This window comes from Passer domesticus, chromosome 7, assembly GCF_036417665.1.
Source record: "Passer domesticus isolate bPasDom1 chromosome 7, bPasDom1.hap1, whole genome shotgun sequence".
Taxonomy (NCBI): Eukaryota; Metazoa; Chordata; class Aves; order Passeriformes; family Passeridae; genus Passer; species Passer domesticus.
The window spans coordinates 5321411-5335544 of record NC_087480.1 but is presented as its reverse complement, the minus strand read 5'-3'; the positions used below and the strand labels follow the sequence as shown (position 1 = coordinate 5335544).

Genomic DNA, 14134 nt, shown 5'->3' with positions numbered 1-14134 from the left:
CCATCCAGCAGGGAGAGGAGAGGCAGATGGAGACTGGGAGGAAAAGAGTGGGATTTGACAGACTGAGGCACCTACAGAGATTGGCTCAGTGTGGGACTCACAGCAAAGCCTGTCCCTAGGTTATCCCAGTAATCCCAAAGGACTGGGTGGTGGATCCATAAATCCCTATATTGAGGACCCCAGTAGGGATTACTGTGTTGTGAGATATGATGCAATTTCCCACTTTCTTGTTTTTCTGGCTTTTAAAAACCTTAAAAGTTATAAAGGCAAAGGTTTTGTTATAATTATCCCAATTACAAAGTCAGGAATGGTGAAGTCAAGGAACAGCAGAATTAAAATCAATCATGTGACCCAAAGCTTGGCCTCCATTTGCCTGGAGAAGAGAAAGCTCCAGGGAACCCCTTCCAGTGCCTAAAGGGACTCCAAGAGAGCTGGAGAGGGATTTTGGACAAGGGCCTGGAGTGACAGAACAAGAAGGAATGGCTTTAAGCTGAAAGAAGATAGATGTAGATGGGAGATTGGGAAGAAATCCTTCCCTGTGAGGGTGGGCAGGCCCTGGCACAGGGTGCCCAGAGAAGCTGTGGCTGACCCTGGATCCCTGGAAGTGTCCAAGGCCAGGCTGGACAGGGCTTGGAGCAACCTGTACAAGCTCTCCCTGCCCATGGCAGGGGGTGGAATAGGATGAGTTTTAAGGTCCTTTAAACCATTCCCACCACTCCATGATGGTTCTGTGATGACCATTCCCATGGACACAGTGGGGAACAGGGATCAAAAAAGCTCAGCTGCAGGGTCAGGAGCAGGCAGGTCCATGTCCAGCCCTAGGAGCACAACAGGCTCTGCACTGGGTTTTGGGGTGGAGACACAGAGGGTTGGAGGGACAGGCGACCCCACGGTGTGCCCAGAGCTAGAGGGTTCCCTGGTGTGCAATCCCGGGATCCCCCCGTGAATTCCCTGCTCCCTGTCGTGCTGTGACTGTGTTGTGTTTTCCTCCTGACGGGTACTGAGTGACCGCCGTTTTCTCATACTGAGATCTTTCAGGTGGAGTCCTCAATGACTGGTCTCGCATCACTCTGAACCCCAAGGTGTTTAAGCTGCATGCCCGCAGTGGGGAGCTGGAGGTACTGGTGGACGGCACATACTTCATCTATAGTCAGGTAGAAGTGAGTACGGTCCTAGGCTAACTCCTCCTATTCTTGTGTTCCGGTGGAAGCCTTGCATGAACCACGAGAGGGCTCCAGACAACAGCCAAATGCCGGCAGCTGGCGTGGAGCTGTAACCGCTGCGGCTCAGGAGGGGTGTGGGGAGGAGTGTCACACCCCTGTCACCGCCAGGACACCGCCCGCCAGGGATTAGTCACTGAAAGCACACCCCACACCCGCCAGTCCCGGGGTTATCCCTCCGTTTATCCATGTCCCGACCCCTCCAAACCTCCCTGCAGGCAGGACGCTGAGCTCAGTGCTGTAAAAGACCCAAACTGTGGTCGTTTGTGGTTATTTTGGAGCTGTGTCACTCTGGAAGCACAGGACTCCCAGCCCAGGTGGTTTGGCCAGATTCCAGCCCAGGTGACTCCTTTTGCCTCCCCCTGCTCTGTGTAGCTCCTCCCCAGAACCAGCTCTGGGATGAAGTGGACCACGGATGTCAGGTGCTCTTCCATGGAATTGGTGACACCAGTTGGTGTCCAGTTTGGATGGGGGCAGAAAATATAACTCCACATGGGCCAAAGTATAATTGTTTCCCAAGTGCTTGATGCTGATTGCTGGCCACAGTGTTGGACCAGTGAAGCCTCATCGTTTGTGGTCCATCAAGGATAAAAAAGGGATTCAGTGTTCAGGCAGCTCCTGCCTCCAAGAGGGCTGGATTTCCTTTCTCAGGAAGAAGCAGCTCCCTGAGACTGACTTCTCCTTGGACAGGTCTTCCTCCACAGCTCTTTGGAATCAGAGTGTAGGAGAGGGTTAAGTGAGGACAAGTAGAGTCACAGGGCCTTGGAAGAAGTCAGGGAGTTCAGTCAGTAGAAGCACTGTGAGGTGATTTCCTTCCAAGCTGTGGAGGTTGGGAGAGCCTTTTCCCTGTAATAGCTCGTGCCTGTGCAAGCACCGAGTCCAGTTTCCCAGGAGGCAGCTCCCAGGCCACCTTAGGGCAGTTCTGATGTCACCACTAAAGGAGGCTCCTGGCACCAGGAAGCAGGACTGGCCAGGTAAGTGCAAGAGGCCTTCAGTGGAGTGTGTGTGTCTGTGTGTGGGGTGAGGAGCTGTTGTAGCACGCAGGGGGTCCTGCATGGCTCCGTGCAGGTGTGTCACTTCCCTGGAATATGCAGGATGATAGCTCAGCCTCAGGCACATGGATTCAGGGGGTTTTGCATGCTTGGGTCAGTCTGAAGCAGAATAAAGGAGGTTCCTGGTTGGTCTGGGGCTCTCCCTGCCTCGCACACGTCACCTGTGAGTGCAGGTGCTGGGGCCAGCAGGGGCTCACACACCCCCAGGACGCTGCACTTGCTCCCCACACCCCAACCCCCTCCCTGACCCCTTTCTTCTCCCTGCTTCACATCAGGTCTACTACATCAACTTCACCGATTTTGCCAGCTACGAGGTGGTGGTGGACGAGAAGCCCTTTCTGCAATGCACTCGCAGCATCGAGACCGGCAAGACCAACTTCAACACCTGCTACACGGCCGGGGTGTGCCTGCTCAAGGCCAGGCAGAAGATCGCCGTGAAGATGGTCCACGCTGACATCTCCATCAACATGAGCAAGCACACGACTTTCTTTGGGGCCATCCGCCTGGGAGATGCTCCTGCATCCTAGAGAGGAACTTGGCGTGGCCAAGGACACCCACGGAACTGCCCAGTGCTGCTGTTCATAAAGCGTATCAGTATTTCAGGGGTTCTGTAATCCGGCCATAAAGGAAACTGATCCAGAGCTATTTATTCCTATATGTGAATGCAGGAAGCACAACTGTCCTCTGTGACTCGCGGGGAGACTCGGATCAAACCAAAAAGCTGGTGGGGAGAGCGTTGTGAGGAGGAAAGGCTGTTGGGTGTGCCTTGTCTCAGTATTTCAAGTATTACTGCACTGATACTCTGCTCTGTGACCTTCACACGAGGCTTGCTGGGAGAGCTGGGGGCTCTGCTCGGATGTTGGCACTGGCAAGAGCATCCCAGGCGGGAGTGGGAGGACACGGACTCCTGTCCCAAAATCCCAGCCAGGCTGCTGCATGTGCACGCTCACGACAGCCAGGAAGGGGGTTCTGGCTTCCTGCCTTCCCAGGGGGAGCTGGAAGGGCTGGGGGGCGAGGGAGGTGAGTGAGACAGGGTCAGTGGTGTTTACATTCATCCTCAGGAGGAGGAGGAAAAGTGCCTCGACCTAGAGCTTGGAAGCAAAAGCAGGAAGTGCGAGAGGAAGAGGAATAACTAGAGCAGGCTTAGCAGATAGGAAACTGCCTCCACATTCCAGAAACCACCAAATCCCAAAGAAAACGCCGATTCCCGGGTCCAGGCCTCTGCTCCTTTCAGCTCCTGCCCTTACCCCAGAGGTAACCTTGCCCCAGCGGGGGCTGCCTTCAAGTACTGCTGCTGTTACAGCAAGTTGAGTTGGGTTGGGGGTATTTTGGTTTTGTTTTTTTTTGTTTTGTTTTTGTTTTTTTTTTCAGGGGGGGAGGTTTGTTTTGTTCTTTTTAATTAATATTTTGCAAACCAGAACACATTTCTACAGGCTTCACCGAGCCACGTAGAGCAGCCACAAGTACTTGTGACAACACTCGGAGGAAGTTTGTTATGTTTAAGAATAAAATATTCAAACAGGAAATTTTTTTTCTGTTTTAATAGCAACTGTCCTGCTTTTAGATGTGGTTTTTAGCCTTCCTCCCCCCACCCCTTTCCTTTTGGCACCCTTCTACCTAAAATAAGTGGTGATGGAGACTTTAGCAAAGGAAAAAAAATGGGATTTTAAAATCCGGTCCAGCATGAAGTCACCACTTTTTCTTTTCTCTGAGCCCTGCTGAGTCTAGTCATAACTTGATTTCTGGTGACTAATAGAGGAGCTGGGAAACTATTGTTTCTTTTGGCTTCTTGAGCAACTCTGTCCCGTTACCTCCCCTCAGCTGGGGAGACCTAAAGCCATAAGATGCTCTGAGCCATAAGAGGCACAAATTGCTCTGTTGTCTCAGCCCTTGGCTCACACTTGTTCAGCTTGGTTGGGGTTCTGTTTTCCTGTGTTTCTTTCCACAGCCTGGTTGTGCTTTCAAGAGGGGAGTGAAGTTGCAGCTTGTGTAGAAATGAGACAAATCCCAAAGTGACACCTTCAGCTTGGAGCAGGGAAGGTTTTGGGGACCTCAGTGCCTCAAGGGGCTCCAGGAGAGCTGGAGAGGGGCTTGGGACAAAGGCCTGGAGTGACAGGACAAGGGGGAATGTCTCCCCACTGCCAGAGGGCAGGCAGATGGGATATTGGGAAGGAATCCTTCCCTGTGATGGTGCTGAGGTGCTGGCACAGGATGCCCAGAGAAGCTGTGGCTGCCCCTGCATCCCTGGAAGTATCCAAGGCCAGGTTAGACGGGACTTGGAGCAACCTGGGCTATTTGAAGCTGTCCCTGTCCATGGCAGGGGTTGGAACTGCTTGTTCCATAAGATCCCTCCCAGCCCAGTGCTGTGATTCCGTGGTCTTGGCGCTGGCTCCACGCAGAGGTGGCTCCTGGTCACCTGCAGGGTGTGGGAGGGACGTGTCCCAGCGCTGTGCTGTGGCCACGGAGGGTCCGCCCTGCCTGCAGCATTCCTGGCTCCAGCCCTAGCGAGTGATGTCCCTTGCCAAGTGTTGCAGTTATTGGGAGACAAAAATTCCTCGGGGCAGCGGCGTTGGCCGCGGCCTCGCTATTCACAGGAGCCGTGCACTTCGGGAAACAACTGCGTGACAAATGGGCTGCTCTGCCTTTTTAGTGGCTTCTCCTCCCTTCAGCCTCGACATGTGGGATGGGCGAGAGCCTTGGGGGCTCTTCACTGGGCTTTGTGGTTTTCTTTCCTTTCAAACGGATTAAGAGGGACATGTTCCTGTGACAAGAATGAAGCGGGACAACTGTGTACAGTGAGAACATGAAGCAAATCGTTAACAGGATTGCTTTAGAACAGGCCTGAGCAGCAAGGCTGGGGGCAGCCGTAAATAACGGGGGGTTGGGAGAGCCCGGGATGCAGTTTGCATTCCTTGTCCCCCGCTGGCAGGATCTGGGATGTGCTCCATGGCTGTGGGCAGGGGGAGGCAGAGGGAGAATCCCTTTGCTCTGTAAAAGGCCAGAGTGTTGCTGTCCCCTGTGGTGTGTGCTCGGGATGTTGGAGGAGAGCAGGAGACAGCAATTCCTGCATGGAAGTTCTTCCTGGTGCATGCTAGGGGGGCAGGAGGAGGGCAGGAGGGAACAGTTCCTTCATGGAATGTGTTAACAGGCTTTTTCTGGTGCTCACGCTCACCAAAGTGTGAGTTGGAGACGTGGAATTGGAGCTGGCTGCAGGTGGCCTTGGCAAACACAGCTTTTTCCTGCTCTCGGTGTTCCCGGTGGGATGTCCCTCCCCAGGCACACCAGGAGCTCCCATGGAAGGTCTGTACAGCCACAGCACAGTGTTGGCTGTGCTTTGTGAGGGGACAGCTCCATCCTTCAGGGGTGGGAGAGGCACTGTCCCCTCGCTGGGATCAGAGCTGCTCAGGAGTCACTTCCCAATGCCCTGGGAATGCAGGGAAGGAAGGGCAGATCCGATGGACTTGGATAACCAGGCATCCTGCTCCCAAACAGCCAGGCTGGAGCCCGTCACCCACAGCAGGGATGTGACCTGGGCAGGTGGGTCTGTCCCTGCTTCCTCCACACCTCAGTCCTGCTGCTCGTTCCTCACACCCTTTGGAGACTGCTCCCACAAAACTCCCGGGGGGAGCAGGGAATCTCTCCAACAGATCTGCTGGAGCCAGCACGGAGGGCAGGAAGGCCTAGAAGCAGAGGGTGGCTGGTTTCAGAGCAGAGTCTCCCTGCTCAGGCCGTGAGTTCACTCTGCCTTTGTCACAATCCCAGAGAAGCCTCTCGGTGTTTGCCGGGTCTGATCCACGCCCGGCGCTCCCACGAAGGGAGTTCACAGCCTTGGGATGCAAATGCCCTGGGATTCTCTGCAGAAGTCCCAGATCCAAATCAGGGACTTTTCAGCTGCTGACAGGGGCTGTGTCACCGTGCAGAGTCACGTCCAGCAGTTGGGGTGCAGGGGACAGGCCGGGCTTCCCTGGGTGTGGCAGGGCTGGACGTGCCGGTTCTGTTTTTGGGAGGGCCCGGGGGTCATCCAGAGGTCGGTGTTTCCCTGGCAGGAGCTCACATCTGCACAGATGTGCTCTGTGCTCGCTGCTGCCTCATCAGCCCAAAACGCTGTCCCTGGCCTGTCACTGCTGTCCTGCTGACCTGGATGCTGGGGACAGCCAGCTCAAGGCTGAGTCACATCCTGAGGTGACAAAGTGTCCCCCACCACAGTGACTGTCAGAGGGTGAGGGGTAACTCAGTTGTGTAACTCTCTGTGTGTGTATATATACATAAAAATAATCTATATTTATTTATTTATGTATTTTATGTCTATATATTTTTTTTTTCCTGCCAGACACCTCCAGGATTAGAGCATCAGCTCTGTGGCTGAAACTTCACATCCTTGGACAACTTTTCAGTAGCCTGAGTTGCTCCTTCACATGCAATTAACCACTCTGAGCCAAAAAAACACCCCAAACTGTGCATTTTGGAGAGTGCCCCCTGAAGCGTGAGGGGCGTGTCCCCAAGGAGTGTGTCAGCACTAGGTGGCACAAGGACACGGAGATACCATCCCAAATAAAATGTCCCTGTGGGTGGGGCACAGCTCCGGGCGCACAGATCCCACCTGGAGCTGCGCAGGGACGGTTCCCTTCTGCTCCTGCCCTGGGCGAGGAGCTGACCCACGCCGCAGAGCCCTGGGGAGGGAGAGGAGGAGGAGGAGGGGGATTCCAGCTCTGCACATCCCCTGGGAAGGGGCAGTGAGCCTTGGGAAGCTGTTGTTTCCTGACAGAGGCAGAGTCCCCCCGGCCGGGCTGCGCTGGGATGGGGAGGGACTGTCACTGCCTGGGTGTGACAGTCAGGTGATGCCACAGCCAGGAGCTGTCCCTGGCTCAGGATGGCTGCAGAGCCCTCGCCGGCTGCCCCTGGTGTCCCGGGAGCTGGCACATCCTGTCCCTGGCACAGGGAATCTCCCCCAAACCCTCTCAGCTTTCCTACGAGCCACCTCTGCCTCCTGGCATTTGATGTCACAGCGGTCACCTGAGCTCCCTCCTCCCCATCCTGCCCTTTCTCTTTCCCTTCCCTATGGCTTTGTGCCGTTTTTCCCCCTCTGCGAGCTGATGTCTGTCTTTTCCCACTTCCGTGCTGCGAACACCCACATGCCTTATCTCCTTCCCCCATCCCATCCCGAAGCCTATTTATACAGAGCCTGGCTCCTGCCCAGCCTGCCAGCGACGCCGCGGGAGCGGCACGGGGCTGGCAGCGCCCGCAGCCCAACATGCTCTGGGCTGCAGGGGGATGGCTCCTGCTCTGCCTGCTCCCGTCCATCCTCAGAGCCCGGGCTAGCCCCGAGAGCGGGCCCGGCTCGCCGCTGTGCCAGCAGGTAAGGCTGTTTTCCAAGGAGCACCTGGGCTGGGATGGCTCCAGCAGCGTGGCTGGGGCTGCCAGCATCGCCCTGGATCTCTTCCCTATGGCTCTCACCTCCCTCCAGCCTCCATGTCTTTAACTTTCCCAGTTTTTCCTCTGTTTTCCTGCCTTGGAGGTGGTTTCCTGTGAGGTGGCATCCAGCTGCTCCCACGTCCCTGCCATGCCTGAGGTGCTCAGAGGATGGAGGGCAGGGATTCCAGTGAGGCAGTTGGGAGCCTGGCTGGGGAACAGCAGGTTTCTGTCTCCCAAAAAAAAAAAAAATCAGCTGCTCCCCATCCAGGTTCCCAACTCCAGAGGAAACCAGAGTGAGAGGAAAGGTGGAGCCTACACAGCACCCTTCCTGCCTAAACAGGGATGCTCTGGACCAGCTGGGCTTGGGAAGGGGGAGCAGTGCTCATTCCCACTTCTCATGCCCATCTTGGACAGCAGCTGGCTTGCCTGGAGCTGTGGTTTGGAGCCCCCCATCACTCACACCTCTCCTGTCTCTCCACAGAGCCCCACGAAGGTGTCTTGCAAAGGAGTTGGCCTGCAGAAATTTCCCAAGGAGCTTGGCCAAGGAATTAAGTACCTTGAACTCTCCAACAACTTCATCCAAAACCTGTCAGGCAGCAACATGCCAGGATTGGGGCAGCTGGAGTACCTGGATGTGTGCTTCAACCAGCTGGAATCCGTGTCAGCCGCCGCCCTGGCTGAGCTGCCTCGGCTGCGCTCGCTGCTCCTGGGGTCCAACCACCTGGACCGGAATTACTTGGCCAACGGGGAAGCTTTCCATCTGCTCAGGAATATAGAGGTCCTGGACCTGTCTGTGAATAACCTGGAGAGCCACATGGCCAGCTGGTACATCAGCAACCTCACCAGCCTGAGGGTGCTGGATCTCTCCGGGAACACGATGACCAAGCTGCTGGCGGGAACCTTCCGGAACTCACCGCGGCTGCGCCAGCTCGACCTCAGCAACAACTACGTCATGGAGATCCAGGAGGGAGCTTTTGAGCCTCTGGAAGAGCTGCAGGTGCTGAACTTGGCTTTTAATTCCCTCCATTGTATCTCTGGCTTCAGCCTCACGCAGCTGCGAGTTTTAAACCTCAGCCACAACGCCCTGGAGCTCTTCTCCGAGGAGGAGGGAGCGCAGCCCTACCTGCTCCGAGTGCTCGACTTGAGCCATAACAGACTCCTCTCCTTCCCAGAGCTCCCCAGAGCCCATGATCTCACACACTTAAACCTCTCCAACAACCTCATCGCTTCCCTGCTCCCAGGCTCACCCTACCCCAGGGAGTTCATCGTGCCCTACAAGGAGATGCAGAGGTTCAACAGGACCGTGCGTCCCGTGGCCACTCTGACACACGTGGCTGACCTGGATCTCAGCAACAACCGCCTGGAGCTGTTCCCATTTTCCTTCTTCCGCAGCCTGGGCTCCCTGCACAGCCTCAGCCTGGCAAGGAACTGTCTCCAGGACGTGGCCAGGGAGTCTGTCACCAATGGCACGGAGCTGTCCGTGCGCTCGCTGGACCTCCACAGCAACGCCCTCCGTGTGCTGCCACGCTGGTTCTTCCATTCCCTGCCCCACCTGGAATCCATGGATCTGGGCTCCAACAGCCTCCAGCCTTGTGAGAGCCAGGGGAGCGACCAGGGAAGGAATTTGGGAGGGGATTCTCACACATCAGCCCCTGGAGACACTTGCACCCCCTTCTACAACGTGCCTCACTTGAAGCACCTGAGCCTGTCCGAGAACAACATCTCCAGGCTGCAGCCCCACGCCTTCAGCGGGACCCCACTGCTCTCCCTGGACCTGTCAGGAAACAGGGACTTGTCCATGCCCACGGGAGCGCTGGCAGGCTTGGAGCTGTCCCTGCAGGAGCTCTCTCTGAGGGACAACCAGATGGACGAGGCAGCGCTGCCCTGCCTGGGCACGCTGCGGGCGCTGGACCTGTCGGGCAACCGCCTGAGCCTGCTGCCCCCAGGGCTTTCCTGCTCCCCTCTGGAGAGCCTGGACGTTCGGAACAACAACCTGCAGGCCTTGGGAGCAGCGGGGAGCTGGTCCCGCAGCCTGAGGGCCGTGTCTGTGGCTGGGAACCCCTGGAGCTGCTGCTCGCTGGGCTGGCTGGACGCGCTGCGTGCGGCCGGCGTGGCCGTGCCCGACCTGCGCCAGGCCCGCTGCGTCTTCCAGGAGCACGGCCGGAACATCTCGGCCAGGATCACCGGCACTCCCCGCTGGATCTGTCCCCGAGCCGAGGGCACTGCCTCGCTGGCTCTGCTGGTGGCCCTGATGGGCCTTTCCCTCCTTGTTGTCTGGGTTTTCTGCCTCCTGAGGAAAGGGCGGAAGGCTCCGGGATGTGCGGGACTTGAGAGCAACAGGGTGGGAGTGTCCCAGCCCCATCCCAAAGGACAGGGGCCAGCCGAGGAGAGGCCACCTGACAGCACCACCAAGGTGTAGCCCAGAGCTGCAGCCATCGGTCAGAACTCTAATTATTATTAATAATATTAATATTAATAATATTATTGTGGTTGAAGTCTCGCTGGTAGCTGCGTGATTTGTGAAGCCGGTGACAGGAGCGTGGTGGGTGCAGGGCTCTGAGCCACCTCCCCTTCTCCAGAAGGGACATTCCCTGTCCTCTCTGATCCCTGCCAGAAATCAAACGTGGAATTTGGGGTGCCATCACACATTCCCATCTCTCAGCACAGGAAACCAATCCCTGGCTGCACTGAGCACCCCCTTCCTCCACATCACACTCAGCTGGATGGGAATTGTCTCCATTGGGGCCACCTGGCTGCTTCCCAGCTAGCCCAGCAGCCCCTTAAAAGGTTTAATAGCTCTGCTAACGCCCTGCTGCTGCTCCTGAAGCAGGAGGGAATGGGAATGGGAATGGTGGTGGCGGCTCTCAGTGCCGGGGTGGGGAGGGGGCTTCTGTGGGACCCTGCCCACCTCTCTGCTGCTTTTCCTTGCTGGGAGGAATTCCACCTTGTCCTCCCCCACTGGGATGGTGGGAATGGGAGAAGTGGGGGGTCTGTGCTGTCCCTGGCTGGCACAAGATGTCCCACCCCCAGTGCCAGGACCCCCGAGGTGACAGTGTCAGAGACAGCTGGTCCCAGCACGAGGTAAGTGCTGCCTGAGTCGTGGTCCTGGGTGGATTTGGCACCCTCTGAGCACCCCAAAGCCAGGAATGATCCAGGAGCTTGGCAAGGCAGCAGGAGGAGGTGTTGAGTGGGGTTGTCACTGTGAGGTGGTGTCCCTCTCTCCCTTGAGTGACCTGTCCAGCTTCCCAGGGCAGAGTGGGAGACCTGAGGGGCTGGGCCAGCCCCTGGAAATACAACACTGAGGCTGCAGTGAAACCTTCAACGTTTCACATCCATTTGGTTCCACCTTGGAAGTCCCCAGCTGGGCCCAGTCACCTCCACACACCTGGTGGGTTGGAGCTGTGTGAACAAAAGGGTTTGGAAGTTACTTAAAATCCCAATTGCTTCATTTTCTCATTTTCTTCCTTTTTTTTTTTTCCTTTTTTTTTTTTTTTCCTTTCAAGCTTATCATGGTTTTACTAGGAACCAAAAAGGGCATTTTTGCTGTAAAATATATCAGGGCTTCAGCTTCCTGTCCTTTGCTGGGCATACAGCTCCAGGCCCCCCGTGACCTTGGTGGCCCCCACATTTCCAGCCCTGCCTCAGTTTCCCTCTGCAGAGCTCTGTGCCCTGTCACAGCGAGTGGCTGTGGCAGGGGAGCCTGTCACTGTGTGTCACCACCCTGCAGGACCTTGGGGGCAGGAGGGAGCCCAGCCTCCTGCTCCAGGGCTGCTGTTTGCTGGATCTCCTGCTCCCACACCCCGTCCCCCTTGGAGCTCCTGTCCCCGTGTCCCTCTGTGGTCACAGAAGTCCCTGTGCCACAGCCACCACCTCCCTTGGCCGCTCCCATCCCGGTGCCCCCTGGCTCCATCCCCAGTGCTGTCCCCAGCTGATGTCCCTGGGTTGTCACAGCCAGCTGGGCTCGGGGCATGGAGTGTCCCCGGAGCTGCTGTGCCCACCTGGGTCCTCTCCCAGCACTGTCCCCTGCCCTTGGGTGACACCTGAGCTCCGTGGGGCAGGGACCTGCTTCCCCAGTGTCCCCAGGTGAGTTCAGACTGTCCCTGGGCAGGATTTGCTGGGACAGCAGCTGGGTGATGCCGTGCCACCCTCCTGCCCCAGCGCTCGGTGACATCTCGGGGACACTTCAGGGCCCCGAGTGCCTTCGCTGGGTGTTTCTGCTGCATTTTTGTGGCCCTTTCTCCTCGTTTAACCCTTCCCAGGCTGTAGCACCGGAGATGCCCTGGCTTGGTGCTGCTCCCACCCCGGGGCCGGGCGGGGACAGGCGTGCCACCGGCTGCTCAGGGACACCATGTGCTGCCGGCACTCGGTGCCAGGCGCTGCCTCGGGCATCCTGAGTGTCCCCAGCCTGTTTACCCAGTGCCCTGTCCCCGCGGAGCAGCAGCTGGCAGGGGTTGACCCCTTCAGGGCAGTGGCACTTGGGGACAGCGGCTGCTGATGCTGGAGTTCCTCTGGGGATTGAAGCAGCTGCTGGAAAATGCACTAAAAATAACGGGGGGAGAATCCTGGGGCTGGTTTTGCCCCGCAGGAAAAGCTCCCAAATAACTGGATTTGATCTCAGAGGATTTTTCCAGCCCTAAGGGCTCTGTAAAGCCCAGGGTCAGGGGGAAGAAGGGAGAACTTCCCAGGCTCAGGAGGGGCTGTGAAGGTGTGGAAAAAACCCAACAGCTTTGCCCTGGCTCAATCACCTTTATTGATGTCTGTGTGCTTTCCTACCTCAAATTAAAACGGGATTCCAAGCTGTGCCCACATGGATTTGCCAAGAATTGAATCTGAGGGCAATGCCCCCTTCTTCCAGCCCCAGGACGTGAGGTGAGCCTGTGCTGGCCCAGGGTGGGACAATGAGGTGGCACCAACCCTCCTTTGTGTCCCCAGAAGCAGCACGAGGCCAAGAGAACCCCGGGGTCTGTGCTGAGTTCTGCACTGCTCCTCATCCGGAGCTTCCCAGCTTTAGGGGAAATGGTTTCCCTGTCCCAGGCATGTCTTGGCATTTCCAGCGTTTCCTTGATCCAGAAGGAGGGCAAAAGATCTGTAGAATATTAAATTTTGAACAAATAAAGCGGCGATGCCAAAAATGTTGCATTTTCGTGTCAGGCTGGAAGGCGGCAGGAGTGTAAATTTTGGTCTGACAAAAAAAGCAGCAGTGATTAAAATGTTGTGACCATTGACAAATTTTCTAGAGAACTGGTTGAGAAATCCAGCAGAACTCATTCTTTCCAGTGGAAAGCCTTCACATTTCCCTGGATCTGCATTTTCAAAGAAGAATAGATTTTTATCAGAAATTTCCACCGAGCTGTTTCACTAACCCAGGCGGAAATTACCTTCCCTCAACTCACTTCAATTACAGCAGTTTTGCTTTTCCCCTTTTTCTTCTTTTTTTTCCCTTTTCCCTCTTTTTTTGGTCTTTTTTTTTTTTTTTTTCATGATCCAGAGCTTCATCTGCTGCAGGAGCTGAAGGATATCTTGGGAAGTGCCTGGCAGATCTCCCTCCTCAGCCATCCCTGCTGGGCAGAGCCAGAAGAGGAGAGCATTTCTCTTCCTCTGCGTTCAGACAGAGCCCAAATGAACCTAAATCTCCCCAGCCCTGATAAGATAAGGAAGATAAGGAGTCCTTTCACCCAGCTGAGGGTACATCCCCTTCCAGAGGGCTGCTGGAGGTACCATTTCTTTTATTTTCCCTGACGTTTCTGCAGCTCCCATTCCCAAATCCTTTTGCTCTCATCCTGGTGCCGTGTCCTGGCTGCCTGGGGTGTCCTCCTGGTGAATGTGGCGCTTTCCCTGTGGCTTTGGGAAGGGACAAGAGGCTGGTGGCACCTCCAGGACACCGCCCTGTGTCCCTCCCATCCGTGGGGCTGCTTCCCATTATCCCTCCCTGCCTCAGCGGCTCCGTGACTGGCACAGCTCCCCTGGCAGCGCTGCCCAGCCCTGGGGGAGGCCGGGCGTGTCGTTCATGACACGTCTCCTCCTCTCCAGGGGCTCTGGCCGGGCTGGGACCTCCATCCCGAGGTGCCTCGGGGTGTGGCAGATGTGGAACGTGTCCCCCCGGTCCCTCCTGCCTCTGTCACCTCCTCGGGCCAGGGTGACAGATGTGCCACATGCTCTGCAGCTGGATCCTCCCTCCCAGCTGTGCCAGGGCTGCCCACACTGGCACAGGGAAGTGTCACCCTGTGTGTGTCCCCACGCAGATCCCCTGTCCCTGCTCCCAGGTTTGGGACGCTGTGGGGACAGGTGGCTCTGCAGGACCAGGTCCCTGCCACCCCCAGCCTGTTCTCGTGCTCTCTGGAAAGAGGAAGGGGATGTTTTCCCTGAAGGGAAGCTGAGCTCAGTGGCAGGAAGGGCTCCTGCCACCCAGGGTGGCTGTCCCACTGTCCCCAGCCCGCAGAGGGGACAGGG

General features: G+C 56.7%; 2 protein-coding genes across 7 annotated transcripts in view; both read left to right on the top strand.

The window, feature by feature from the left end:
* EDA (ectodysplasin A) overlaps positions 1 to 3798 on the top strand; it is a 60880-nt gene extending 57082 nt beyond the window's left edge. Inside the window, exons 7-8 of one of the 6 annotated variants that reach the window (XM_064426569.1) lie at positions 1039 to 1118; positions 2548 to 3798. In XM_064426569.1, the coding sequence (XP_064282639.1) occupies positions 1039 to 1118; positions 2548 to 2799 (332 nt within the window). In that variant the 3' untranslated portion in view covers positions 2800 to 3798. Of the gene's footprint in view, positions 1 to 1029; positions 1161 to 2547 lie in introns of all 6 variants that reach the window. The other 5 variants (XM_064426567.1, XM_064426566.1, XM_064426568.1 and 2 more) reach the window with 5 other exon arrangements.
* Positions 3799 to 3937: 139 nt separating this feature from the next.
* LOC135304303 (transforming growth factor beta activator LRRC32-like) lies at positions 3938 to 10179 on the top strand. The gene is made up of 2 exons (XM_064426563.1): positions 3938 to 7628; positions 8166 to 10179. The coding sequence occupies exons 1-2, from the start codon at positions 7524 to 7526 to the stop codon at positions 10101 to 10103; spliced, it is 2043 nt and encodes a 680-aa protein (XP_064282633.1). The 5' UTR covers positions 3938 to 7523; the 3' UTR covers positions 10104 to 10179.
* Positions 10180 to 14134: the final 3955 nt, after the last annotated feature.

Excerpts from the sequence above, each read along its gene's own strand:
- LOC135304303 (XM_064426563.1), top strand. The coding sequence starts at position 7,524 with ATGCTCTGGGCTGCAGGGGGATGGCTCCTGCTCTGCCTGCTCCCGTCC. Across the intron at positions 7,629-8,165 it reads GCTCGCCGCTGTGCCAGCAG|AGCCCCACGAAGGTGTCTTG; the intron begins GTAAGGCTGTTT and ends GTCTCTCCACAG.